This window comes from Cryptomeria japonica, chromosome 2 (assembly GCF_030272615.1).
Source record: "Cryptomeria japonica chromosome 2, Sugi_1.0, whole genome shotgun sequence".
NCBI classification, from domain to species: domain Eukaryota; kingdom Viridiplantae; phylum Streptophyta; class Pinopsida; order Cupressales; family Cupressaceae; genus Cryptomeria; species Cryptomeria japonica.
The window spans coordinates 342,622,964-342,650,501 of record NC_081406.1 but is presented as its reverse complement, the minus strand read 5'-3'; the positions used below and the strand labels follow the sequence as shown (position 1 = coordinate 342,650,501).

Genomic DNA, 27,538 nt, shown 5'->3' with positions numbered 1-27,538 from the left:
AAGCTTGAATAGATGTAGCTGAAAATGGTTCACTCTTCCACTCATGATGAATCTTCAACTGTAGATCTGAAAGAACCCTTTCTTCTGATAATAATTCCCCAATCTAATCCACAATATTACAACAAGCTTTCTCACAACGAGAAATAATATCCTGAAATACTTCCACTCGCAATCTCATGGCATCATCAATGTCTTCAACGAGTGACTTGAGAACAAGGGCTTTGTTCTCCAAAAGCTCTTGGTATTCTAGATACACAACCCTCAAAGGAATAACCTGATGTTCTAGAAGAACACTTAACTTTTGTTGAGGAATCTTGAGCCAAGTTGTCAAGCTATCTTCCACCTTTCCCAAGTTCTGTTTGGAAGTGTCAGAAACCTGGTTCAATTGTTCCTCAATAGTCTTCAATTTGACCATCATTTGAAAAACCTCCTTCAAGACCTGTGCACACAAATAATGAAGCTGATTTACCCAAGATTCCAATGCTTGTACCTTTTGAGCAGCTCTCTCAACTCCTTGAATTGATTCTCGTGGACCGGAAGAACTTGAAGGATTGCTCCCTTCACTGGCGGATTTAGTGATCTTTTGAACAGCTGCAACAAGTTGCCTATTCTCCTCTTCTAGCTTGTCCTTCTTCGCTAGAAGCTCATCATATAGTTGTACTAGTGAAGCTACGGACTGTTGGGCATCATGCTTGACTACTTCATGTGTTTACTTACCCAACTCTATGCTTGTGACTCTGTAATCAGCAGCTTGCATCTCCTCATGTGGCTTGTCTACAAGAGGCTCAACAATTTTAGCCACCTTCATCTTGTTGCTGTCAACTGTTACCGTTGAGATTGTCTTGGCTCTTTTAGCAACCTTGGGCCTAGATTGCTTAAGTTGTTGATAATCAAAGACATCGAGAGAAATTTCCCACTTCTTTCTCTTGGAAGTGAAAGAACTGAGCCATGGAGATAAAGCCATTAGCTCTCCTTCAGTAGCAGCTGAAAGCAAAGGAGAAGCAATTTTTGTTTGAACAACTGTGGTCATCCTGGGGAAAGTATCTGTCTGGATGGCAACCATGGCTTGCTTGGTAACCAAAGGGCATGAAGATTGTCTCATAAACTCCTCAAAGCCATAAGTAGAGGTATCAATTTCTGACAATGAATAAATCCAGGAGTATCCTCGAAGATTTCCAACAAATTCTCTTGTTGATGATCAAGAGGTGGCTCAACTGCTGAAATGGGAATGGCATTCTGAGGGGACTCATCCACTACTATAGGAACAACATGAATAGTGGAAGAGGCATCCACATTTGTGTCAAGAGGAGATAAAGGTAGCTCCATGGGGATTGAGGAAGGAACCTCATGACGTGACTCTGAAGCTGGTGACTTAGGAACATCATCTGACTGTTGTTCTTCCTCTGGATTTTCAGGATCAATCACATGAATATGAAGCTGGGATTTCTCCTTCCCGAGAACTGTCACCTCCTCAGGAGGAAGTACCATTGCCCGACTCACCCGCAACTTAATTCTAGTGCCTGAATATGATGCACCTTCCTTGTTATCTATTTAAATCTCGGACCTATGACCAAGGGGTTCTGTAGAGTCATCTTCCTTACCAATTTTGATCTTGATAAGTTTAACACCATTACCTTTGAGCCAAGTGTTGGTGTTAGCTAGGATAGGCTGAAATCTCTCAAGAATGGAAGTGCATTCTTTGAGTGACCGCTGAATTAATGTAAGTGGGGCTTCATCAACTCTTCGTGAAACATACTCTCGATCAAGCACATTCCCATCATCAATCATTCCTTGCAAAATGTCCACCAAGTTCAAATTAACAATCTGCTCAAGGGTGAGCCAGCAATAATCCATCTTACAAACCTTCTTTTCTATAAGAAGATCCGACAAAATGTCTTCTATCCGATGCACATGTATAAAGGATTTTTTGATCCTTTCTTTCATGCCTCGATAGTCAAAATCTGCCCTTGAATTGAACCTTTTAATTTTAATCTCCTGCAACTCGGTTTCCATGGCCTTGGCTTTCGTAGATGTGATGAGGGAATATCGGCCAATCTTTAATGGGTTAGGTGAAGAGATTCCCATTCCAACCTTATGCTTGACCGATTGAAATGCATGAACAGCCATAATCTGTCTTCCCAACTCCATAAGAATAATCTTATCGGTTGGATATCTAGGAAGCATGTATGGCTGCCCACTATAACATCCAACTCTCATGTATGTGAAAGTTGAGAACTGAAAAAACAACCAGCCATACTCATTCACCTTCTCCCATGGTTCATCTGACACTCTTTTGTTTCTCAATGTCTTGTCAAACTGACACATGTAGTGACCAAAGAAAGCATCTTGAACCCTCCTGTAATGCAATCTACTGGACCTCAAGGGCAACTGATCGTAGTACTCCCACACAAGTATAAGCGAGCGATCACCCTTGGTAGAAAGACTAGGGAAATATCTAAGTGATCCTGCTATATAAACAAGATATGAGTTCATATAGAACTTCATAGTGGTAGGAACTGCTGCAAGTTGTTCACACAAAGCATCATTGATTACTTCTCCCCAAGAGATGTGATGGGACTGCCTTATGAACATGATAAATTGATACATCCATGGTTCGAAAACATTAGAATGTTCAAAACCCAACATCCTGCTAAGGAAAGTGATGGTGTCTCCAATTTCCCACTTGAAATCACAACGATGCAATTTGGCCCATCTTGTGAGAGCTACCCGTGGTTCATGAATCCACCTGTTAATGTAGCGCTTGCAATCTTTTTTCCTTTTGGCATAGTAATCAGCTGCACTACTTTTGAAAATCTTCATGTATAGGGCAGCAGATGGGATTCTGAAAACTTTCTCAATGATGTCCGCATCAAGACGGATTATGGCTTCTCCATCATCATTCTTGATGGTTCTTGTCTCCTTGTCAAAATGGTGAGCACAAGCAAGAACAAACTCGGGTTCGAGAGCAGCAACCGGAAAAGAAGAAGCATGGTGAATGCGGCTGTCCAACAATCGCTGCATATGCCCTATTTTTGTATCCTCGATATGATCCACAAGAGAGGAAACTTGTGAAAGGGAGACCTCATTCTGGTACTTATCAAATTTGTATTTCATCTTCTTTGGAGCGGAAGATGATGATAAATCTGACATTGAAGAACAACCTGGTATGCTGCGATGAAGACTTAAAAGTATCAAAGCAACATCAAGATCAACTGCAACTATCATCTTTCCTCTTCAAATGGGAAAAATTCTAACTCTTGCACTTTACAACTTTGTGAGAGGAAGATGGGAAATAAATAGGGATGCTTGGAACTTGGCTTTTAACCAATTTCGGATCTTGGGGAACGTTTTACAAGTATAGAAGTGGGGAAGAACAAATGTGCAATCAGGCTTTTGAAACTCAAATGCAAGTATACTTGTAAAAATAAAAATGAAGTAGTGAGTGAAAAATGAGATTTTGACATGTAGGAAATGGTGGGAATGGTATGTATGTATGATGGCAATGAATATGAGTGACAATGAAAAGATTTTGGGAAGATCATCTTTATGAAAATGGGAAGAACTTTCAACTTGTAATCAAGTTTTAAAAACCCAATTTTAAAAGGATGAGCATTTTTCCAACTTTGAAACTTGGAATTTCAACAAAAGATGGTTAAGATTTTTTAACCAAAGGGGTAGATCAACTATTTTCATCTCACTTGCAATCAGGTTTTTAAATCCCGAATGCAAGCAAAGAGAGAAAGTAGGGAAAGACAATGCAATTTACAAATTGCTTTGCAAACTTGGAACAAAGGGGAAAATCTCTCACAAAACCGATTTTAGGCAAGAGCCTAACAAAACTAACATATATACAACTTGATCAAGGAAACTAAAACAAACTAAAGCAAGAACAAGAGAAGAAAACGTACCTTCATCAACAAAAACGACCTCCTAAGAACAAGAAACAATCCTTGAAAGAAGAGAATGAATCTCTTAAATAGACAAAAGAAGATGATTCAACCCTAGCCACGTTTTCAAAAACGCCAGATGCAGCAAAAACGCCTAACAAATGCATGAAGAATTGGTCAAATGAAGCTTCCAATCCCCACACCTAAGTAAGAGAAGCCAAAACAACTTAGGAGGAGGAGTTGTGGCACTTCCAAGAGGTAAATCGTGGCATTTGAAGAACACATGTTTGCTATTTTAACACCTTTGAACCATCAAAAACGACTACCATATGGCACAAAAAGAGTTTCAAAATGCATGAAAATAGCTTAGGATTCAAAACGCCTTCCTCCTAAAATCTCTACACAAAAATCGATTAAATCCTTCAACAAATTCGACTTCAATAGCTGGTCAAGTTCTTGGAGAAGGACAACAAGTTTAAAATTTGCAAAGAACATATGAAATCAAGTTTCTAAAACCCATTTGCAAGTTTTAATATGTTCACTTTTCATGCATAAAGGCAAAATCGGGTTTGTGAGAGAACTACAAGTTTAAAAAACATGTAATAGGGAAATAAAACTCCCTTTACAAGTTTTAAACAACTCAACAAAAGACTAGTAAAGGGAAAATAAAACTCCTTTAACAAGTCACAAAAATAACTTAACTAAAAAAATAAAACTTGTAATAGGGAAATAAAATACCTATTACAACTTAAAGTGACTGTGTAAAGCTTGTTAATGGAGGAGAAAAACCCCTACCATAACTTAAAATCACTTAAGTGAAACTTTTTAAATAAATTAGAAGTTTTATTTTAACTTTATAATTTAAAGTTCACTTGTAATATGTTCAAAAAGTTCCTACAATGACTTAAAAGATAAAAAGGAACAAGAGGGAAATTAAAACTTGCAACTTAAGGAAAATTTCCCACCTGCAGTCAGGGAGAAAAAACCCGAAATTGAAGGAAAAACAAAGCAAAGGAACTCGAAACGCGATGAAATTTGAAACGTGGTTTAAGGATGGACTGAGGATTAGTCTAATCCAGGGGTAGGGCGAAATTCTACCTCGGGAAGCATACCATGGAGTAAAAAAATTATTTTTTGACAAAAATTTCTATGTAATAGTCCATATTTTTGAAAACAAAAATGAGGACAAAAATTCTTATCGATATTCCAGATTTAATTAAAGGTATTTTCTTATCCTCCTTGGAACTGGCCCATAAAAAAAAAATTAAATAGCTCTCTGGGGACGAGATGGCCTTATGTGTGAGTCTAAAACATGACATCACATATATAGGGATAACTGATAATACACTTTTGATCATGCGCATTCTGCCTGCCTGTGGCAACCATTTGTTCTTCCAAGCTGCTGCTTTGGAATGACACCTGCTAATCACTTCTTCCCACAAGCTAGATCTGCTAGGCCCCACAAACAGAGGAGCCCCTAAATATTTGGAGGGGAGAGTAGATATCTGAAACCCAAGCACCTTAGAAATCCTTCTTTGAGAGACTTTGTTTATATTGAAAAAGAATATTTCTGACTTAGCCTTGTTTATACTCTGACCTGAAGCGACAGAATACTCTTCAAGAGTGTCCCTGATAACCTTTGCTTCTCTAGTCGATGCTTCACCAAATAGAATGGTATATCAGCAAACTAGAAATGGGATACAAGATCCAAATCGTCATGAATCTTGATACCTTTCCATAATCCCAACTCCCTCCTTATTCTGATCTGCCTACTCAACACTTCTGCCATAATGACAAACAAGACGGGGAAATTGGATCTTCCTGTCGTGATCCATTAGATGCTTCAAAAAAACATATAGATGTTATCCATTTCCTTTATGAAAATGGGACACAATTTTAAACTTTTGCCCATATTGTTGTTCTATTGTTGTACCCAAAATCAAAAAAAAACTGTCATTCCTAAGACTTCATTTATGCCCCCTTATCCCCAAAACTCAAAGAAACACCAAAAAAAAAAGCCCAAGCAAAGGCATGCCTCTCTATAACACTTTTGTAGGGGATGTTTCTAAGAACCACCAGATTCCAAGATAGCATCTTCATAAACTATCGGATTTGAATTGTTTATTAAGCATCTTTGCAAGGCTAGATCTTGTAAAAAAGATCCATAACAAGTAATCTTGTACTTTCAAATCCAATTCCCTTCTCATTTTAAAATGATCTATCTCCACTCTTTATGGAGATGGTATTAATACAAGGTAGTGTGGCCTATTCCAACCCCAAGACACTTAGACCTTTAACCTACTAGCTTGTCAAGCTCTATAGTGACAAGAGTTAGATCTCCTTTAGACTAGATTGCCCATCCTTCAAGTGTTAAATCTATTCACAATTCAACCATAAAAATAAGGGATCGACTAGGGTGCCAAAGATATTTTTTGCAACTCTTAATCTTGCTCACATTGTACTTTACCAAATGGACTAATCGCTATATTGGAATTAAAATCCAAGGTAAGCAAAGAATTGAAATAAATACACGCTCATCAAATTCCATAAGTTGGTATTGATCTAGGTTCTAAGATTTACTAAAGAGATCTCACAACTTATGTGCCTACAAGGACTTCCCCTAGCCTCTACCTTCTAAGAAAATCTTCTACTCCTCTCAGTCCTTGTTTAAACAGAGACCGTCATGGATTTTATGTTACAAGCCTTTTCCTCCTTCATCTTCATCAACCTTGAGGGCTTTGAATATGTTAACACTATGAATTTTTCCTACTCTATCTAATCTAAGCTTTCTACAAAGTTCAAAGAAAACCTAGATTGTGATTTTGTCTCTTTTGGATATCTCTGGGTATAAATGGTACGAATTTATCATCCCCTATCTAATCTAACAAACCTTAGTGTGATTTTGTCTCTTTTGAGCAATCTCTAGCTAGAAATATGAATTTCTCCTCCTCTATTTAATCTAACCTTTCTACCGACCTTAAAGAAAACCTAAATATGATTTTGTCTCTTTTTGAAAACTCTTGCTAGAAATTTGTATTAATGGCTGTTTTTAAAATGCCCCATAAATATTTCCAATAAGTTTGAGATTCACATGTACGCCCATACTCAAATTCTTGGATGGATTACCACACTTTCTCTTATGTGTCATCTAAGAATCCATATATTTATCCATCACTCTTCCTCCAAAATACTAGTGCTGCACGCTCAACATGATCTAGACTAAACCTTTAGAGAGATACTCATCAGTGGGACTAAAACCTATTTTTCAAGGTCCTACAAGGAGACCAACAAGCTATGCAAGAGAAAATTGTTATGAAAACAACCATAGCACGCTAAGTTATTCCTATATGCCCTTGGAGTTGCAATACCTTTTGGATACATTGCCACAAAACCAAAAGCTTTTCCACCAGAATTCTAGTGGCATACATACAGCATGATCTAGACTAATCTATGAGAGATACTCATCAATGGGATGAGGCCATCTATACCCAATTTTCATAAGACGGGCATTATGAAAATAATGATCCTGAACTACTTTAGTTCTATCAGCAATGCAAGAGAAAATTGTAATAAAATTATCAATAGTGCACTAAATTATTCTCATAGGCCTCTTAAGCTACCACATCGTTTGGGTTCATTGCTTCAAAACCCAAGGTGGTGACCAGATGCACATGTAAGGGCATGATTCTGTAATACAAAATCCCTCCTGTAATAGATACTCAGTTAAAACTAAACAATGATCCTAGGTTCATCTCCTCTTCTTGGCAAATATCCATTCAATTTCCTCAAAGATTCTGAATCCACTTAACCTTCCTTATTATTGCATGTTTTCCTGATCAACCACCATCATTCTAATAAATGAAGATTTATTAGGGCTCCCACACAAAACAAATCCTAGACACAGCTCAGCCTCTCCACGTGGAAAAATAATTCATATGGAAATCTATCGTGTTACTAGTAAAAAGATTGTGTCTTATATTCCCTAAATCCCTTCAATTGTCTGATTTCTCAAATGCACAATTACTGTAGCTATAAAAGAAGGGAAGCTGTTCTAAAGGGAGTTGATAAGATCAGCTCATTCTTCTTTGGAATTTGGATATGTCTGGTTGGTGGGGGCCTTGAGTAGGAATGTCCTTCCCCCAGAGAACACAATCAAGGATTTCAATCTCCCTTGACCAACACCCAAGTGCTTTCTTGTTGGGCAGAGAAGTAATGTGAATGACATGGAACTAAGTGCCCTTTTCTCCATTGCCTCCATAGGATATAAATGATTGTGTAAGAAAATAAGATGTGACCAACATCACAGATGATGTGGAAGAGACCAAGATATCATATGAAAGAAAACAAAGAGGACATAATTTATATAGTGTCAGGATGCACACAAAACAGGGAGGCCGATATAAACATGTAGAATGAAAGTAGAGATGAGAGTATAGTGTTCCACTTGAACAAAGATGTTTTGCTACTCAAAATTATACAGGGAAAAGGTAAGATGGAAGAGTGGGAAAAGTGAAGCTAAACAAGAGTAACACGACAACTATGCATAATTTGGTATCCCAAAGCCAAAAGAGGAGAATAACAATGGAATTCTACAATTACAAGTAAGATCAAAAAGAAAAGGACATCGCACCTAAAAGAGTCAAAATGAAAATGTCATGAAAAGGACCAAGGCATGGAGAAAGTAGGGAAATATTGCACATTGAGAACCAAGAGGCTCTGATACTTGTAACATAATAGTTTTACATCAAACGATCTGAACTGGAGATAATGCCTCATAATGTGTTGAATAACTCATGCTGATGTCAGATACAAACCATTACCCTACATTATATATGAGCTAGGGACAACATGATGCACCACCATAAGCTTCTAATATTATTCAATGCCGTACTATTATTATTACATTAACAAATTTATTAATTAGTATTAGATATAATAGTACAATGTTATGCATCTGACACAATATTACTGGGTATTATACTTGCAAAGATGGGAAGGAAAGGTAAAAGAGAAACATTAACATGGCCCGCTTGTATACCTTATTAGTTTTCACCAAGACAACATAATAAAATTAAAAATTCAGCTAAAATATTTGATTCAAATTAAAATTACAACAAGGTCACATATAGCATTTGCTATAACCTTAGGAGCTTCTGATAGCTTATTTAATAGATTCCACCTCTTAAAATGAAAAACATAAATGAAAGAATTTTTCATTGATTTTAAAATTGCAGACCTTTTAAGAATCACAGATAAGCCAACTAAGAAAAGCAAAACTAAACAGAATATAATGCCAATGGAAATGATATGAGGAAAAATAGTAACTTAGCTTGGCTCAAGTTTGCTCAATTTACTTGGTCTATAGGAAAGTCGATTAGTTGACATATATACGAGTCACTTCTTATTTAAAGAAAACAAGGCTAAAAAACTAAGAAAATGCCAAAATGGATGTGCAATGAGTCACTCACTTATCATCAGAAGCTTGATTTGTTGCAGGTTGAGAAGATGGCTGGTTACTTATTTCCTTTGAGATATCTGTAAGCAAAAGAGAAGAAAGACACATTCAATTCAAATATACAAGACTACAATTTAAAATATAATATGGATAAGAGAACAAGTCTTGACAATAGACATTATAAGCATGCTTAATCTATATTTCCATGCAAATAACAGATAAACTGTACTTTTTATTTCTCTCTCGAGGCAATCAGACTATCATGCCAGAACAGCAAATGAAAATTACTTTTGCATTCTTCTTTTGAGAAAATGAACATATCCAGATTGAAAACATCATCCTGATATGTTTATTAGAGCTTGGAAATGCTCTTCGCATTATCACGAATAAAGTCTTCCCTCTGGCTTATTTAAATAAACCTGACTGGTTTGTAAGTCTTTTATATTGGACAATCCGACAATGAGATACAGTTTCAATATGAGTACTAAAATATTCTGAGTTAAACTTGGCAAGAACCAGATACCAGTGCACAAGCAATGCAGATACTTTTACTCATAAGAAGATGCTTTTGAATAACTTAAAAGATATAGATGACCAACCTAGGTATGATTTCAGAGCCTTCTGAAGATTTCCATACTTCTTTCCTGCAGATTCTTTCAGCATGTATTCAAAAGATCGAGTCACAAAGGCACCTGCAGCTCCAGCCATTGGAAGACTTTATTCAACTGCGTCCTTCAAGTATTGCTTTCTGATTGACACTCCTATTGGAATGCAATGGTGCATTGCCTAATCTACACAAGTAAACAATAAATATTTCAGGATTTAAATTGGGAAAATAAAAAATAAAAAAAATCCTCTCAAATCCTTCCCACTGTCTACACTGCAATTCTATTAACTTAGAGCAATAGGCAATTACAACAGAAACCAAACACAATGTTCATTAGTTCAATAAGCAAATATGGCTATAGCAAGTAAAGACAAACCTTGTCTTATGTCACATGATTGGCAAATGAAGTTTTAATGCATCCCTCCAAAACCTTTATTAGTGGACAGGGGCAGAAGATTTCTGGTTAAATGGGTTTTTTTGAACTGCAATTAAGCATTCAGACAAAATCACTCTGTATGTAATGTGGTGCTGAACAAATGGACTCCACGGAAAGTAGACATCAGAATAAAGCATGGTTTCTGGACTAAATTTCCATCTAGTATATATTGTAATGGATGTTCACAAAGATACTAATCAAAACAAGATTGATAATGGGGTTCTGAATTCACAATGACAATTTCTTTATAAAGGCTTTAAGAATATTTTGACAATGTGATAGGAAAGGCCATAACTTGTGCTGTTGGTTGTAATTAGGGCTGGCGGATTCCAATTGCCTTGGGCAACATTGGAATCTGCCTCCTTAATATAGGGCCTGGCCCAATACCTTTCGGTGCACCCAAAAAGGTTCCACGCTTCACTCAAACCCACTCGCCTCCTTGATAGGGCCGACCCTATCTCACTTCACCTAAAAAGAAATTAAAATAAATAAAAGATCTAAATGCAAAGAAGGCCGACATAAATAAAAAGGAATATGACTCATATAAAGATGGCGTATACTTCTCAATATCCACATTCAGTTTTTATGCACATGCAAAACATATTTGGTGAAGGCGAAATTAATAGAAGGGAAAACTGGTAACAGCGAACTCCAATAGAAGGTAGTAGATCTTGAAATAGGAGGCAGCGAACTTCACCAGATGGTAGCAGATCTGCAATAGAAGACAGCGAACCTATTTAGCAGCAGATCTTCAATTGAAGTAAGCGAACCCTTGAAGGACTGTAATCTACTCAAGGTGCTGTTACCCTTGTTACACTCAGAAATTCCAATGAGAAGGACTGCAAATCATAACCTCATCAGCAACCTAATTGTGAAGTCTTCTATCTCTTCTTTGTGACTGCAACCTCTATGCTCCAGATAAGTGTGTAATATTCAGTTTATAATCATAATCAGATCTGAGGATCCTTTGGCTAGGTTTTTCCTCCTAGGAGGTTTTCCCAGGATAATTGTGTTTTGTCCTTGTGCATTTCATTTCATGCTTAAGTCTGGAAAACTATAAGTTAATTAACCTAGTTTAATCTAATTCTGATTTTCCTGAGTTTATACAATCTGAAAGTACCAAAATTAACAGTGCTGTTAAGAAGTTTCTTGAATAGTTATCTAGTCATCTTTATGGAGACATCAAGAATACTTCCAAACTGCAAAAGGAAGAACCAAATTCCTCTGTGCAATAAATTTCTCGCATGTTTTTCATTGATCTTTCTTTGCCTACACAACAGATTTTTCACAATAGTTGCAGCTTAAATCCTAAAAAAAAAATCCGTATTTTCCATGGTAAAATACAGATTTTCCATACATTTCTAATTTCTCACCAAATTTCTTTAATCTTTGAAATGGATGACAATCTTTACTTTACACGATGTTAAGTACAATGCATGCAGTATCTCCAAAGCCACTGCATTATTTTCCATACATTTCTAATTTCTCACCAAATTTCTTTAATCTTTGAAATGGATGACAATCTTTACTTTACACGATGTTAAGTACAATGCATGCAGGATCTCCAAAGCCACTGCTACACCAAATGCATTTTAAACCACAGATTCTAGACTCGGGCAGACCCATTTTACACTTGAACTCGGCCTCGCAGGCCAATTTGACAAAAACTCTGCACAACTCACAAATTAAAACCATAAATTTCAGTTTGAGCTCAAAATATACATTCTCGGGTGTCCGACACGACCAAATTTATATTTGATTTTATAATTGTTGCAACCTCGTTATAAGAAAGAAAACTAAGTAAGCGCATTTCATTTTTATCATCCAGTGTCAATTCATCATACACATTTTGAACAGTAATTTGCATTAGACACAAAACCAACATATATAAATTTCCACAAAGATATCATACAAACTTCAATAAGTCGTTTTGACGAACAGATTGTATAAGTTTTTCATGATACTTTTTTAGGTGGTTTTTTAAATGTTTTGCAAGGCAGGTGCAGACGAGAATCTGCTGCGGCATCACTCCCACTGCTTCCATATGTCAAGTATGACGCTTAGCTTGTATTTCCCCCGCTAGATCATCAATTCAAAAACACGGATCTGCTTAAAATCAACCCGAGCTCAAAGATCCCCTTACACACTACTATTACTTTCATCCTTACGACATGCCAAGCATTTAACAGATTCAAAATCCCAGCGCATCGTGCGAAAATACCCTAACTTCGGAATAAAAATGCTAAATACAGTCCAATGTAATTTTTTTCTCTACTGATCTATCCAATTTTACCATGCCAATAGTTTAAAGGACAGCTGGGAATTCAAAAACAGTACAGAAAAAACTGAGACCTTGTGTTCAAATATTTGAATTCTGCGAAATTGAAAAAGAGCAGGACCGATGTAAAACATACCTGCGAGATCAGTTCGATGCGGGGCTGAAGCAGAGGAGGATCCGAGTGCGATTGTTATGCCATGAGAGCTAAGTCTATAAAGGGATTGATGAAGAAGGTGGCCTGTAGATCTAGAAACGCCCGTATTGCCCTCTAACCTTCACCTCGTTTCATGTGAAGTGATCCGGAGGTTAACAATTTTCAGTCTCAATTTGTTGATTAAATTTCTGGGCAAAAAAAAATTACTTACGAGCTTTAATTATTAAAGGTCAAAAGATCGAGTAGGTTTTTTAATTAGGGGACTCTTTAATGCAAGTATCACATTCTTGTGAATGAATGAAAATCCACTTTCCTTAATGTTTATCAAGGCTAATTATATGATACGCAACTACGCATAAACACAAAAGTGTAAGTGTAAAAGTGCAAGTGTGTAAATTGTTGTCATTTAAAAAATAAAATATCAAGGGATTTAGTTAGTTAGTTTGTAGAATATTTATTAGCAATTGCATCTTAGTGTGCAATAGGTAGTCGAAAAGGTGTGGAAGGTTAATTAGGAAAAATTTTGATCTATTTTTTGCAATAGTGAGAGAGGGAGAAAGAGGAAGAGATAAGGATATAAATAGGGAGAGAGAGAGAGAGGGAGAGTGTGAGTAAGAATATATAGATAAAGAGGAAGATATAAATGGAGATGGTGAAAGAAAAGAAGAGGAATATGGAAAGGAGAGGGAGAAATAAAGAGAGAGGAGAGAGGAATAGATAGAGTGGAAGAGATAAATATAGTGAGAGGGGGAGAGAAGGAGAGAATGAGAGAGGGAGATATAGAAAAATAAATATATATGAAGTGATAAATTAGAGATAGATAGAGGGACAGGTAAAGTGGTAGAGAGAGATGGAGAGATAATGATACAGAGATAGAGGAAGATATGAAGAATATATATAGAGAGATAGAGAGGCAAAGAGATGTAGATATAGAGGTCTAAAAAGATAAAAAGAGGTAAAATAGAGATGGAGATGAAGATAAAGTGAGAGAAGAAGAGGGAGATAAATAGATAGAGAGATAGAGGTAAACGAAGAAATAAGGATAGAGAGAGGGAAATAGAGAGATATAGAGGAAAAGGGAGACAGAGAGAAGGATATAGATGGTGAAATAAAGTGATAGGGAGGTAGAGATATAAGGAGATATAGAGATGAGGGGAGAGATAGAGACATCAAGATAAGAAAACAGATGGACAAGTAGAGAGGGAAAGAGAAATAGGGAAGATAGATATATATATATATATATATATATAGAGAGAGAGAGAGAGGGGGGGGGGATAGATAGATAGATAGATAGATAGATAGATACAAGAGGTAGAGAAATAGAGATAGAGGAAGAGATGGAGGAAGTTATATGTAGAGAGAGGTCTTAAAGGTGAATTATTATATAATTAATTATATATTTATTTTGTATAATAATTGTTCTAATTATCATAAAATATAAATTATTAACAGTGAACATATTATATTATATAATTAATTAGTTGCCTAAACAATCTCCTCTTACATGTGTTATGGTAGGCATTTCTAAAAGTATACTTTATTTTAATGACAAAATTCCTTAACTATGGGTATCAAATTTGTTTCCATCAAAAATTATATATGAAAATGCTAGATATTCTCAATTTCTTAATAGCTTGCAATTTTTTGAGATTGACAAACAACATCTTATATTTGATGAGACAAAATCTAAATTTTAATTACAATAATAATTAAAAAATTAATTAACTTATTCAATTAATAAATAATTAAAAAACTATTTTTTTTAAAGTTAATAATAATGTTGTTTATATTGTGATAGTATTAATATTTTCTTTAAATAATCAAAAAAATTTAATGAAATAAAAGTAATTATAATGTTATTTTGACCCGTTCATGGGTTCCCCAGGGTTAATCCCACTAACGACCGTCTAGATAGAGAGACAATTAAATGGTCAAAACCAGAGAAGGGGTGGGTGAAAATAAATTTTGATGGAGCATCAAAAGGCAATCCAGGGATCTCAGGAGCAGGATGTGTGGCTTGTGATGACGAAGGAAAGGTCTTGTGTAAAGGGGCTAGAAGACTTCAAGACGACACTAATAATGAGGCGGAAGTCCAGGCGGCTTTACTTGCAATTGATTTAGCAGCTAATCAAAAGGTGTTAAAATTACATTTAGAGGGTGATTCCCAAATTGTTGTCCAGGCTCTGGTTAAAGGACATACTTTGTGTTGGAAATTAGATAAATATATAAATATAATAAGTGAAAAACTAAAAGATAATAATAATTATTGCATCTCACACATGAAAAGAGAGGGAAACACTCTTGCAGATGAGCTGTAAAATGAAGCTTATGGCCTCGAGCCAAGGGAGGTGAGGTGGCAGAATGACAGAAACGAAACTGTTGAATGGAGTTAAGACGCATTGCCAAGTTGGTATGACATTAAATTCAAATCCCTTGTCAGAAGCTGGTTTTTTCCTACGCAAGTGTGAGTTAATGAGCAGTTATTGCGACATGCTCTGATATGGCGGGGATGGTGGAGAGCCATGCATTTAATGCCAATTTCGTAATGCCCGCACGGATTATGAATAGACCTGGCAAGTTGGTGAAACCAGCTTTAAAACTGGTTTTATCATAAATCTTTGTATTTTCTCAGAAGCTCGTAAATGGAAGCTAATTTCACCTTGGAATCTTCCAAACTGATGTCGACATTTTGTGGTCCTGTTCCACCAAAGAAACTCAAGAGAATGTTTCTCGCTAAAGACCCTCTGCTTCTAAAAGCGGTTCAGTTGGTTTTAGGAGAAGAGGTGGCTGTCATTGGTCATCGCTACAAGTGCAGAGCGGACATTTACTCGTTGCTCATGGCTTGGGGTCTAGAGCTAGGACACACGGTTGAAGAGGTGCAAAAGGTGCTGCAGAGACTAGTCCCAAGGGAATATCTGTTAAACCTGGAGTCCTTGTTGGAGTGGGCGATGCCGGGACGGGGATTTAATCTTGCAAAAGGTATCCCGGAGGCAAATGAGGAGATGAAGGCACCTCACTCGCGCATTCAGTTTCTTCGACGACATGAGGAAGTTAAATTGCGGTTCAAGGATGATGCGCAGAGAGGTTGGGAAGGACTTTTAATCTTCGTCTAGATTATGGACATAGAAGATGTGATCATGCAGGAGGGTGGCGGGAGAGCGGTGGAGATAGTGAGCCCTAAGAGGCGGATAACAAGGGGACTATCCGTAGAACTAGATAAATAGGTGGGAGATGATGCAGAAGGTGGATGGGATGGCGAGGTGGTTTCTCCGAGCCAATGAGGTGCAGCGAGAAAGAAGGCAAAAGGAAGAAGGAGGCAACAACATGCCGAAAGTGGAGACTCTCGCCGTAATTGGGTGACTGGTGAATCGAGTGCCTCGGCTGCAAGAGGCGTGAAGGAGGAATCATGAATAGGTTATTACAGGCATGGTACCCATAGGTGCCAATTTTCTCTACTCTTTTTTCTCAATTAATTTCACAGTTGAACTTTAAATTTCAGTTTGAAATGCCTAATTTTTGACAGGCAAGATGTAATAAGTTTTTTCGTACTCTTAAGTTTGGGGGGGGATGTGTGGGTGTTGGTTACTGGTTTTGAATTCTAGCTTTTGGGAGGGTGGTGATGGTAGTCATGGATGTCTTGGTTTGGGAGCTTTTAGATAATTCATTATCTTCGAAGTTGTAATGCTTAAAGTTTAATTAAATAAAAATATATATTTTACCAATTAAAAAAAAATGATAATGTTATTTCAAAAATGCATTTACATTATAGTAAAATTTATTATTTAGTTATTATAATAAACCTAATTAATAATTATTTTTAAAAATTTATATATTAGAATTAAAATTATAATATATTTGATTAAAAATATATATATTTCTTTAATATTTATTTTTAAAAATTTAAACAATAGTTAATAAATAATATTTTTATTTTATGTATGTTTCAATCACAAAATTGAATAATTATATAATTAATCTTATATAATTTCAATTCCAATTCTAATTCTTTAAAATTAAATCTCACTTAAATTAATCAAATATATTCTAATTTAATACAAACTTAACCTTAGATTAAAATAAAAATATATAGTTATAATTATAACTTAATCTATATAATAATAATAATAAAAAAAAAAAACTTAATCTTATATGTAATGTTCAATTATAAAAGTTTAAAAAATTACAAATAAATTTTAATTATTTTTATCTTTAATCTTAATATCTTAGTAAATTTTAATTTTAACATAATAAATAAATAAAAATTAATTTATTTTTCATCGGTAATATGTTATTTTTATTATATTATAAAGTAAAACACTACATTAACATAGAGTCACTTAAGTCATCCACCCAAAACCACCCATCGAAACCCCCATACCACCCAAAACAGAGAAAAGTATCAAAAAACCACCATCCAGCCACCTGCCTAGTCAGCTTCCCCCACCCAAATAACAGTTAACCGAGCATCAAAACTGCTCATTACATCATTGTCATCAACAAAAATTACTAGCAATTCTATATTAATAGACATATCTAAAAGTATAAAGATTCTGAACTAAAACTAGGCTATGCACAAAGTGAGCAAGAAACAGGGGTTCACCACCGCGTCAATTGAATTTCCACTCACGTGCATTGCCGCATTTCCACCTTCATTCTAAGCTATTACCAGGGATGTGTCTCTCGCAGCCAAGACCCTGGACATACTTCTAGTTCTCGGTCACAACCTTTGTCCACTTCTCTCAACCTCCCCTACTTCCCCTCATGCCTGTCGGATAATCTCCTCCAGCTCCAAGATTTGAACATAAAGCTTCAGTGCCTCCCAGTCGCACATCGTTGTTTCTTGGAACCGACCCTTCACTTCTTCTCTCCTCCTAAGAAAGGGGATGTTCATGCATCTGTTTCGGAGTTCTATCTGCTCCTCCGGAATCCCTTCCGACACATCAAAGCCCCGCCCTGGCACCGCCCACTCCAATAGAAAATCCATGTTCAGTAGATAATCCTCTAACATAATTTCCCATATAACTTTCCTAACCTCCTCACACGGGGTACCCAGTTCTAACCCCCAAGCCATAATGAGTGAATATACATCCACCCTTGATCGTTATTCGTGGCCTATAACCGCCACCTCCTCACCCAGCACCAGCTTCATGACTTCCAGGAACAGGGGCTCCCTAGACTTAAACATGGCCATTAATATTTTCTTCGAGATCGAGCCCCATAAATCCGACATCAACTTATTGAATTTAAGCGTGCAATTGGCCTCCATATCATCCACCACTTACAAAATCGCCTTCACCTAACACAAAGCCACTCTCTCGACTTCTAGCAATCTCTAAACATCCGCACTAAATGGACATACATTCCAAAACTTACCATAAATGCAACCTCCACTACCTCTGCAAAATTCATCGACATCAATTGCCAATGTCAGTGAAATTCGCCTAGGCTCGCATGCAGGGGGTGAGAAGTTAATTTCACACACTTCAATCAGGCGGTTGTACTCTATGAAATTAGGCATTCAAATCATGCCAATGAAACATGTTATCATTCTTGTCCCGCCACTTCATTGCTCCTTTTTCTAGCTCACATACCACATTAGATAGAGCATCGACTAACTCATTACCACCTCATCTGATATGGGTTATACGAAAATCTTGAAAGTGACTTAATTTCAAAATAGTCAAGGCAATGAGCTTATTTAGTCTCCAACTCGGGGTTACCCCATTCATAATTGCGTCCACGACAACCTTAGAATCTCCTTCAAGGTGCACCTTAGAAATCTTCATGTTGACAGCTAACTCCACTGCTAATAGCACGATATGTGCCTCCGTATCATTATTGGTACCATCTTGTAGTCTTTGCGCACCCTTAAAGAGAATCATCCCACTTTCATCTCGAGCAACACATCCTACCCTTGAAATTCCTGGATTGCCCTTAGATGCCCCATCAAAATTTATTTTAATTCACCCTTGCTCCTGCTTACTTCACTATTCCCCCTCCTTCCTTTTCTCCACACCCGAAGGATGAACCCTTGAAAACCCATGAATGGGTCTGAGTTGGATCAATGGCCATCTTGCAAGGATAAAACTAGTTGTCATACTATATGGATGCTTTACAAAATTATGACTAACAGTCGTCGTTGACACCACTTCAGAGATAGCCCTTTCTATTATATCGCACAGTTTATCCAACAGTTCTTGTTTGTCCTGAATATTCTCCTATTACGTTCTGTCCATAATTATCATAACACTAATGAAGGCGACATAGTCTAAATGCTACATAGGGCCGACTTTCTGTCCTCTGAGAACCAGCTCTTAAACAAATCCAATATCTTGTTCAGGAGGGGAATTTCCCATCAACTTATTTAGCAAGAATTTTCAAACTCCTTGGGCTATATCATAGGGTAACATTAAGTGATCCAATGATTCTTATGTTTCTTTGCACAACACGCATTGAAACGGCTCATTGAACCCTAATCACTTCAATCTATCTCTCGTCAAAATCCTCCTTTTTCAAGACAAGCCAAGAAAACACCCCTGTGTTTGGAAGACATTTGGAGCTCCAACAAATCTTGGATGGCCACTCTATATTCATCACTGCAGTTTCTACAAGGTTATATCCCACTTTGACTTAATAACTCCTAGATTTAGAACCATTCCATTTTAAAACATCTTCTCTCGAACCAAGATGTGGTTCATACTCATTTAAAATCTCAATAAAAATAATTTTAAGCTGAGGGGATAATTGCAGCCCATCAACATCCTTCCAAACCCACTCATCAACTTTGTTCAATCTTATTTTGACCATATAATCCTTCTCTTTAGTACCCCAATGGGCTTCCACCACATGTCTAATGTGACCTACATCCCTTTGTAGAGCCAAGGATGGTCGGCCCTCCCACGAATCAAACCAAAAGTTTGCTTTCTCCCAATTCCCCAGCTACCATGTGAGATGCTCTGTGATCACCTTCCGACAAGTCATAAGGAAATTCCAAATCATCGAACCTCTTGGTGGGTCCCTAACTGTGAAAATTATTTCTCTGAGGTTCGAATCTAAGTATTTATGTTTCAAGATTTTCACCCACTTCTATTTTGGTTTTTCATACATCTGCCAGAATAATTTTGTACCCATCGCTTCATTCAACAAACTGTAGTTTCTTAAGCCTGCACCCCCTAAACCTTTAGGTTGACAAATCTTATCCCAAGTGACCAATGAGATCTTATCATGCTCACTCTTACCATTCCAGAAAAACTTCCGCATGAACTGATTGATACTTCTGACAATTTTCTTCGGGACTTTTAAGCACATCATAGAATAAATAAGCATTGGAGATAAAACTGATTTTGACAACAATAATCTCCTTGCCAAAGTGAGACACTTACTCTTCCAACCTTTCAGCTTATTAACACAACTTTCCATCAACCAATGCCACAAATCAGTCTTATTCGGTCCCCCAAAGAGAGTGGTACCTAGGAATCTTCCCGATAAGTCCCCAGTCTTAACACCCAAAATTTTAACAATCTCTCTTTGTTTCCTCATATCCGTATTGAAAAAGAAAATGTCTAATTTAGCTCAATTCACCTATTTCCCAGATGTAGAGCAGAAGACATCGAGTGCTTTTCTAATGGTGAGAGCTTCACAAAGTGAAGCATCCCCAAACAAGATTATGTCATCGGCAAATTGTTGATGAGTAATCGGTTCAACCCCAGCCGTAACTTGTATCCCTTTCCAGGAACCCTCACTTCGAAGATGTCTGATGAATCTTCTCAATGTTTCTGCTAAAATAATGAACAAGAAGGGGGATAAAGGATCACCTTTCCTCAAGCCTCAGGACATTTGGAAAAATCCCTGCGGACTCCCATTCACCAAAACAAAACCCACGGTCCATCTATACACACTCGCACCCAATTGATCCAGTGAGAGGAGAAACCGAATCTTTCTAAAACTCGAGCTAGAAATTCTCGATCAACCATATCATAAGCCTTCCTAATATCCAATTCGATCAACATTCATTCGACCTTTGCTTTTTGAACTATATGTATTGCTTCATGGGCTATAATAATACCTTCCACGATCGATCTTCCTGGAACAAATCTGATCTGGTCTTCAGATATGATCAACTTCAAGAGGGGTTTCAATTTGTTCATAATAACTTTGGCAATTACCTTGAAAATAAAATTACATAATGAGATTGGTCTGAAGTCACCAAAGGAGCCCGGATTCTCAACTTTAGGAATCAAGGCCAAAAAAGTGCAATTTAAAACTTTAGCTATCTGGGCATTTTCTCTAGCCTCTTCTACAACCGATCAGACATCATGACCAACAATATCCCAAAATTGTTGATAGAAAAAGGCAAGGAAACCATTTGGCCTCAGAGCTTTATCTCCCACCATTGAAAAAACCACCTAAAGAATTTATTCAATGAGGATCGATCTGCATAGAGCATGATTCATACTATTCGAGATGATGTGAGGAATATGCTCCAGTAATTGATCTTGTTGCATGTTGTTCAAACTTTAATCATTTGTCAAAAGACCACTCAATAGCCTCCTTGTTAATGTCTTTTGCCTTATCCAGCAACGCATTCTCCCTGCTTCTAATAGAAGTCACTTTATTCCAAGATCTCCTAACCTTTACTGAATTGTGAAAATATTTCGTGTTTCTATCACCTTCCTTTAGCCATCCTTCCCAAGACTTATGTTTCCAATACACCTCCTCTCTAACTAAAATTTCATTATATCTAGCTTTCAAGTTCTTCTCCCTATTGTAAGAGTCCAATGACATACAATGATCCATGATGTCCTTCTGAATTGATTCCATTTCCGCTTCTAATGTATCTCTGTCAACAAAGATGTTCCCAAATTTCACCCGATTCCATTCTTTTAATTTCCCTTTGATGAACTGTAGTTTCTTAAAAAACTAAAAAGTCTTCGAACCAAAAACCAACGGCTCTTTATCCCACCAATTTTTAATCAAGTCTTTAAACCCAAGATCCTTCAACCATATTTTTTTTAATTTAATGGGATATCTAATCGGGACACTATCAAAACATACCAGGAGTTCAAATGGAAAATGATCTAATGCGGCAATCGATTTGACCCCGACCTCGAAGATGAGCAGTCTAGCAATCCAATTAGCTCCCAAAATAAACCTGTCTAATTTTTCTGCAATATGATTACTCTCGATTCTACGATTAGACCAAGTGAAGGCACCTTTATTAGTTTTTACTTCTCTTAGGCCATTCTCAAATACAAAGTTCTGGAAGCCAACTTGAGTTGCAGTAACACTCCCATTGCCTCCTTTCTAGTTTGACAAATCTAAAATTGCATTAAAGTCCCCCCCCCAAGAATCACCAATTCCTATGGCAGATTACTCAAGACAACCATCAACTATTTCCATGTCTCCAACTGCAGATTAGCTTTCATCGGGCCATAGACATTAATGAGAAAGAAGTCACAATTAAGGCTATAAGCATGAATTTTGGATAACTGTCAGGCTTGATTTTTGACGAGTTCCTCCACATTAACAAGAATTGGATTCCATAGAATACCAAGTCCATCTAAGGCACCAATAGCACTCAAAAAGATACCTGAACAAGACCACCAAGCTCTCAACAGCCCCTCTGCCTCATCCAAATTCAATTTAGTCTCTTGTAAGCATATCAAATCTAATTTCATCTGTTCAAGACCTCACTTGATCAGATGACATTTGTCAAGGGCATTGTATCCCCTTACATTCCAACTTATGAATTTCATTTCTCTTCATGAAGGGACCCCCCCTTCCCTACTATGAGTTTGCTCTGACCCCTTACATTTCCTGCCATCGCAATCTGAATCCTATTGGGTTTTCTTCCTCTAGATTTCTTCTCACCTACAGATGCTTTCACAAGTTGGGAATCTGTTTGATTAATAGTGTGGCTCTCAGTAATGTCTTCTTCATCAAAAAAACCCCAATCCTCCTCATCCTCCCAAATCGAATCCTCTGCCTCCTCTTCCCCACCTGTCCTTTCAACATTTTTAATATTAACGACTTGAGACTTTTCTGAATGCCTAATTTCATTTGCACTCGACTCTAGCTGGGACCCTACCACTCCCACGTCCAAAACCACCATAGCAGCTTCAACTTTATTTAGAGCTTCTTCCACTAGGTTAACAGATTCAATATGATTTGCTATTCTATCCGCATAAAATTAATATATCTTACATATATTAGAAACCTTTTATTTTGCACGGGCTGCATAAATTTTGAAAAAGTAAGCAACATAAGAGAAAATGAACATATCATGATTGTTTTTTTACAGACCACCAACCACAAGCCAGGAAAATTTATATTGTGTGCGGAAACAACCATTGTGTTAGGACAAAAGTAAAATTGATTGGACGGCAATACGAAAAAGATGTAAGGAATGATGATAGACGGTGTAATTGGCCATGCAGTCAGCGAGAAAAAATCAACAATGTGGGCTTTTAAACCAATTTCATTGAGGTAGGAAAATACTAGCGTCGTAATAATTATCGACCGTCCAAGTCAACAATTATGGACGTGGTAATTAATAGTTATTGGTCGTCCAAGGATTACCAGTTGTCTTCACCTACGAGGTAAATATCTTTGTAAAGAAAGAGAATAGTAAATTAATAGCCAATCCATGCAAATAATGGAGACAGACAAGACTTGGATGGTCGATCAAACATTCATGGAAAAGGCAGCCCACTTCATAATGAAAACAGATGGTCAAAATTCATGCAACTGTCTTGCATTGCCTCATTGTAATTTTCAACTGTTGATGAGAAAAAATAGGTAGTCCACTTCATATTAAGAGACGCCTTCGGCCTAATGACGATATATTTTGATTTAGAATGATATTTGATTATTTTGTATAAAAAGCAGGTAATTAATCATGCTCATTATTTTTAAATTGTGTGCATATTTGTAATTTGATTTAAGTTGATTTCATGATTTGGATTAATTTTATACAATATGGATCTAACTCGTAATACATAATTCTTTTCTAGCATAATATACATTTTTATTATCTAATTCACTAGAATTTACACTCTCTTTAATGATTAAGGATTGGTGGCATTTAACAATGCCTTGGGGAAATTGTAAAATTAAAATGACCGAGTTCTTCTAAGTTAATCCCTTGATTGGGCTAGGGTGTTGCAACAATTGCGTGTCCCACTTTTTGGACAACCTGATTTTTTCCTAAAAGCACATTTTTTTTGGAAAATATAATGATTTAAGCCTTGAGAGGTTCCATTTCAAGGATGTTAAACCCCTTTGGATAGAATCTCTCTAGTCTTGAATCATAATTGCAATGGAGTCTCCTCTACTCCTATCAAAATATTCACAAAAAAACACATTTGATTTAGCTTTTGGAGGATCAAATGAATTCATTAGAAGTTATGTTTTATAAGTATGTATCCCTTATTATAAGGTTCCCAAAAAGTATATATTTGAATATATTTATTATGACTATAATTTTTATTTTTATTTCTTGTGAGTGTAGAGGGTTTTCACCAAATATCAAGGTCTTTGTTTTACACATACAAAAAAACAGAAACTAGAGAAAAAAATATTTGTTCCATCGGGATTGGTGTCCTTATTTCAACAAAAAAAGAAGTTAATTCAAATGAATACAAAAAATACATCCGATGTGACATATACCTATGTCTAAATTATAATCACTTTGACTTTGTAAATTAATTTTTTTTAAAACTATGCAATAGAAAGTTATAAAAAATGGTGTTGGAGATGATTGTACATGAAGTTAGGATGGTTGAGGGCACTTCTATAGACACTTAAATTTGACTGATTAATTCAATCAGATCAAATCTCCTAAGTCGCTTGTATTAGTTGAATAATTCATATTATTCAATTAAAATCAAGTATCTTTTTGGCTAAATTAATTTAATTAATAAAGTCATGCCCCATAGCCAATTAATTAATTATTCATCCCCTTTTCTTCCAATCCCTTGAATTAATTGATTAAATTAATTAATTCCTCCTTTTCCAATCCCTTTAATTAATTAATCTAATTAATTAATCCCCCTTTCCAATCCCTCAAATTAATTAATCTAATTAATTAATTCCCCCTTTCCAATTCCTTGAATTAATTAATCCAATTAATTAATTCCCCCTTTTCATCCCCTTATTTGAATTAATTTAATTCAAACTATCCCATTTAAGTCACATGTATCTTAACTTTTAAATACCTAACTAACCCTCCTCTAACATAACCTACAATCTAACCCATAGGTTCTAACCAACCCTATCCTCCCAAATTAACCTTATCTTATCATATCCTAACCTCCCCTCACATGTGAGTGCACACTCATGATTGCCTAATTTCCTTAATATTGGGAAATTTGAACCTATTTTCGGTGGCTCCCTCCCAAAATGGACATGTGTCCTTGAGGACACATGTCAAGCCCCTTCTTGACATTTGTCCCTCTAAAGGACACATGTCCTCCCTTATTGAGCCACTTGCCCTCTTCAAGCACAAGTGTTGAATCTTATTCCACATGGCATCCTTAAGATTGCCACTTGTCCTCCTTGAGGACAAGTGTGCATTTTCCCAATCCGCTCCTCTCCTTCCTTTCCTATTTAATCCCCCTTATTTTTCAATAAAATCATCCACTATCTCACTACCATATCGTTATCATGCAGAATTCCCTCCACTTTCACCCACTCATAATGCCATAATGCAGGATTTTATCCACCTTTTTGCAATCACACCCTCATAATGTCAAATTCCATCCTCACATCCCCTCATCCATACTTCACATCTTGAATCCAAGTAGCATAATCACACATCATGGAGCAATATCGAGCAGTCGTTGCATCAATGAGTACACATCCGACCATGGGATAATCAAATCAAGAAGATGAATAGAGTTTTGTATATTATTGGTTTTTATGATATTTATGCTTTATTCATTTTTTTCTAACATCCCAATCTTGAGGTGTTTGAGCTAATCGTGTTTGCTTGGTTGTGATCGCAGGTATTTCAATCTTCTACATTCAAGCACGATTTTCCTTCACACAACTTCCTAATAACATTATTAGCCTATTCAAGTCTTGATCGATCATATTTTTAGGTACAACCTTCTCTTTCTTATGGGTTGTTAGTCCTTCAATTTTAATTTGGCAGATATGGAAGGAAAGAAACAAAAGAATATTTCAAGACAAAGCCCTTGCTCTACCTTCATTTTTTAATAAGGTGGACGCAACAATCGTAGAAGTGGTCAACACTAGGGTTCTTTATTGTTCTAATCAGAAAAAGAAATTCCTTGAGTGGGATAATAGGATGACCAGTTTTTGGTGGGGCCTTCATCCCCCAACACCCCATTAATGGGTTGGGGTTATTGACACCCTAAAATCTGCGTAAGAAGCCAAACAGACAACACCCCTATTTGGATAGTACAAATTGATTTTTGATAGAGCGGCATATGGTAATCCTCCAACCTTTGGTGTGGGTTCTGTAATAATAGATTGGAAGGGTTTAATCAAATGAGAAGTGTCCAAACCTTTGTTGAAAGGTACAAACAATGAGGCAGAATTACAAGCACTAATCATTGGCCTGCAATTAGGACTAGAATTTGGCATCTCAAAGCTTGAAATTGAGGGCGATTTGATGTTAGCGATAAACACAATTCAAACCAATAAATTTCACAATTGGAGGTTAGAGGATTTATTCTCATTGGAAAGGGATCTACTTCCAAAATTTGATTAATTCACAGTTAACCATGTATACAAAGAAGATAATGCTACCGTAGATTCCTTAGCCAATAGGGTGGTTGATGGTGAGGATAGAATCCTTATAAATTAATTGCAAGAAGTGTGGCTCAATTCAAAACTTATTAACACCCACTCTTTTTAGACCAATGATGCAGGTTCCTCACTCACCAATAGGGAATTCGTGGAAAGAAAATTTATTAAATTAACTCAATAAGTCACATTAAGTTTAATAACGATGCGTGCAAAGCAATTTTGGCTCCCACTCATTTGAAAGGTTGGAAAATATTCTTTGTCCCACTCGTTTGAGGGGCATCTTTCCTATTTACTAATATTGCCCCAAATTTTTAGTTGGCAGTACGATTTGGAAAGAAAAAGGTGCATCCATATGATGAGTTTTCTTCCCCCAACCCAAAATAATAATGAGAATATCTAGAAAATCATTGTAATGTCATGTCAAGGTGTGATCGATGATGGCAAGGATGGGGTTTTATGAAATTTCTTGATAGTGATATTAATGGTAATTTGGGTTATTCTCTCTATATCTCATTAAAATTTGTTTTAGGTTTTTTGACATTTAATTGCTTAGAAGTGCATGTAGATCTAATAATGATGGATATACCAATTCGCTTGGCTTTCACCAAATGGCCTTCATTAAAGAGATTAAATAGAAGAGGCTTAAAAAAATTCAAAACCCACCACAGGTTAATCCTCCAAGTGACCAGAGGGGTGTTGCAAGATGCTTTCCTGGAGACTAACCATAGGTATAGGGTCAATATAGATATTATGTCCATATTTTTGGCATCTCTAGTGGATGTGGGTGAGTTGTTGGATTCGATGAAGGTGTTATACAAGAGGTTAATCCAAAAATAGTTTTTGGGAGAGATGGATGACATGTTGATATGGTCGTAAAAAGTGGTAGCATTCAATTGCTAAGAGACTTCTACATTATTCAAATCCAAGGGCAAGTGGTCAAGCATTATA

General features: G+C 36.4%; 1 protein-coding gene across 1 annotated transcript in view; it reads right to left on the bottom strand.

Annotated features, from left to right (window-relative positions):
• The window catches only part of LOC131065226 (brefeldin A-inhibited guanine nucleotide-exchange protein 5), a 133,306-nt gene extending 120,250 nt beyond the window's left edge, over positions 1–13,056 (bottom strand). Inside the window, exons 1-3 of the mRNA XM_057999679.2 lie at positions 12,800–13,056; positions 9,942–10,133; positions 9,356–9,422 (exon numbers count right to left, since the gene is read on the bottom strand). Of these exons, the coding sequence (XP_057855662.2) occupies positions 9,356–9,422; positions 9,942–10,050 (176 nt within the window). The 5' untranslated portion in view covers positions 10,051–10,133; positions 12,800–13,056. The remainder of the gene's footprint in view (positions 1–9,355; positions 9,423–9,941; positions 10,134–12,799) is intronic.
• Between the last annotated feature and the right edge of the window lie 14,482 nt (positions 13,057–27,538).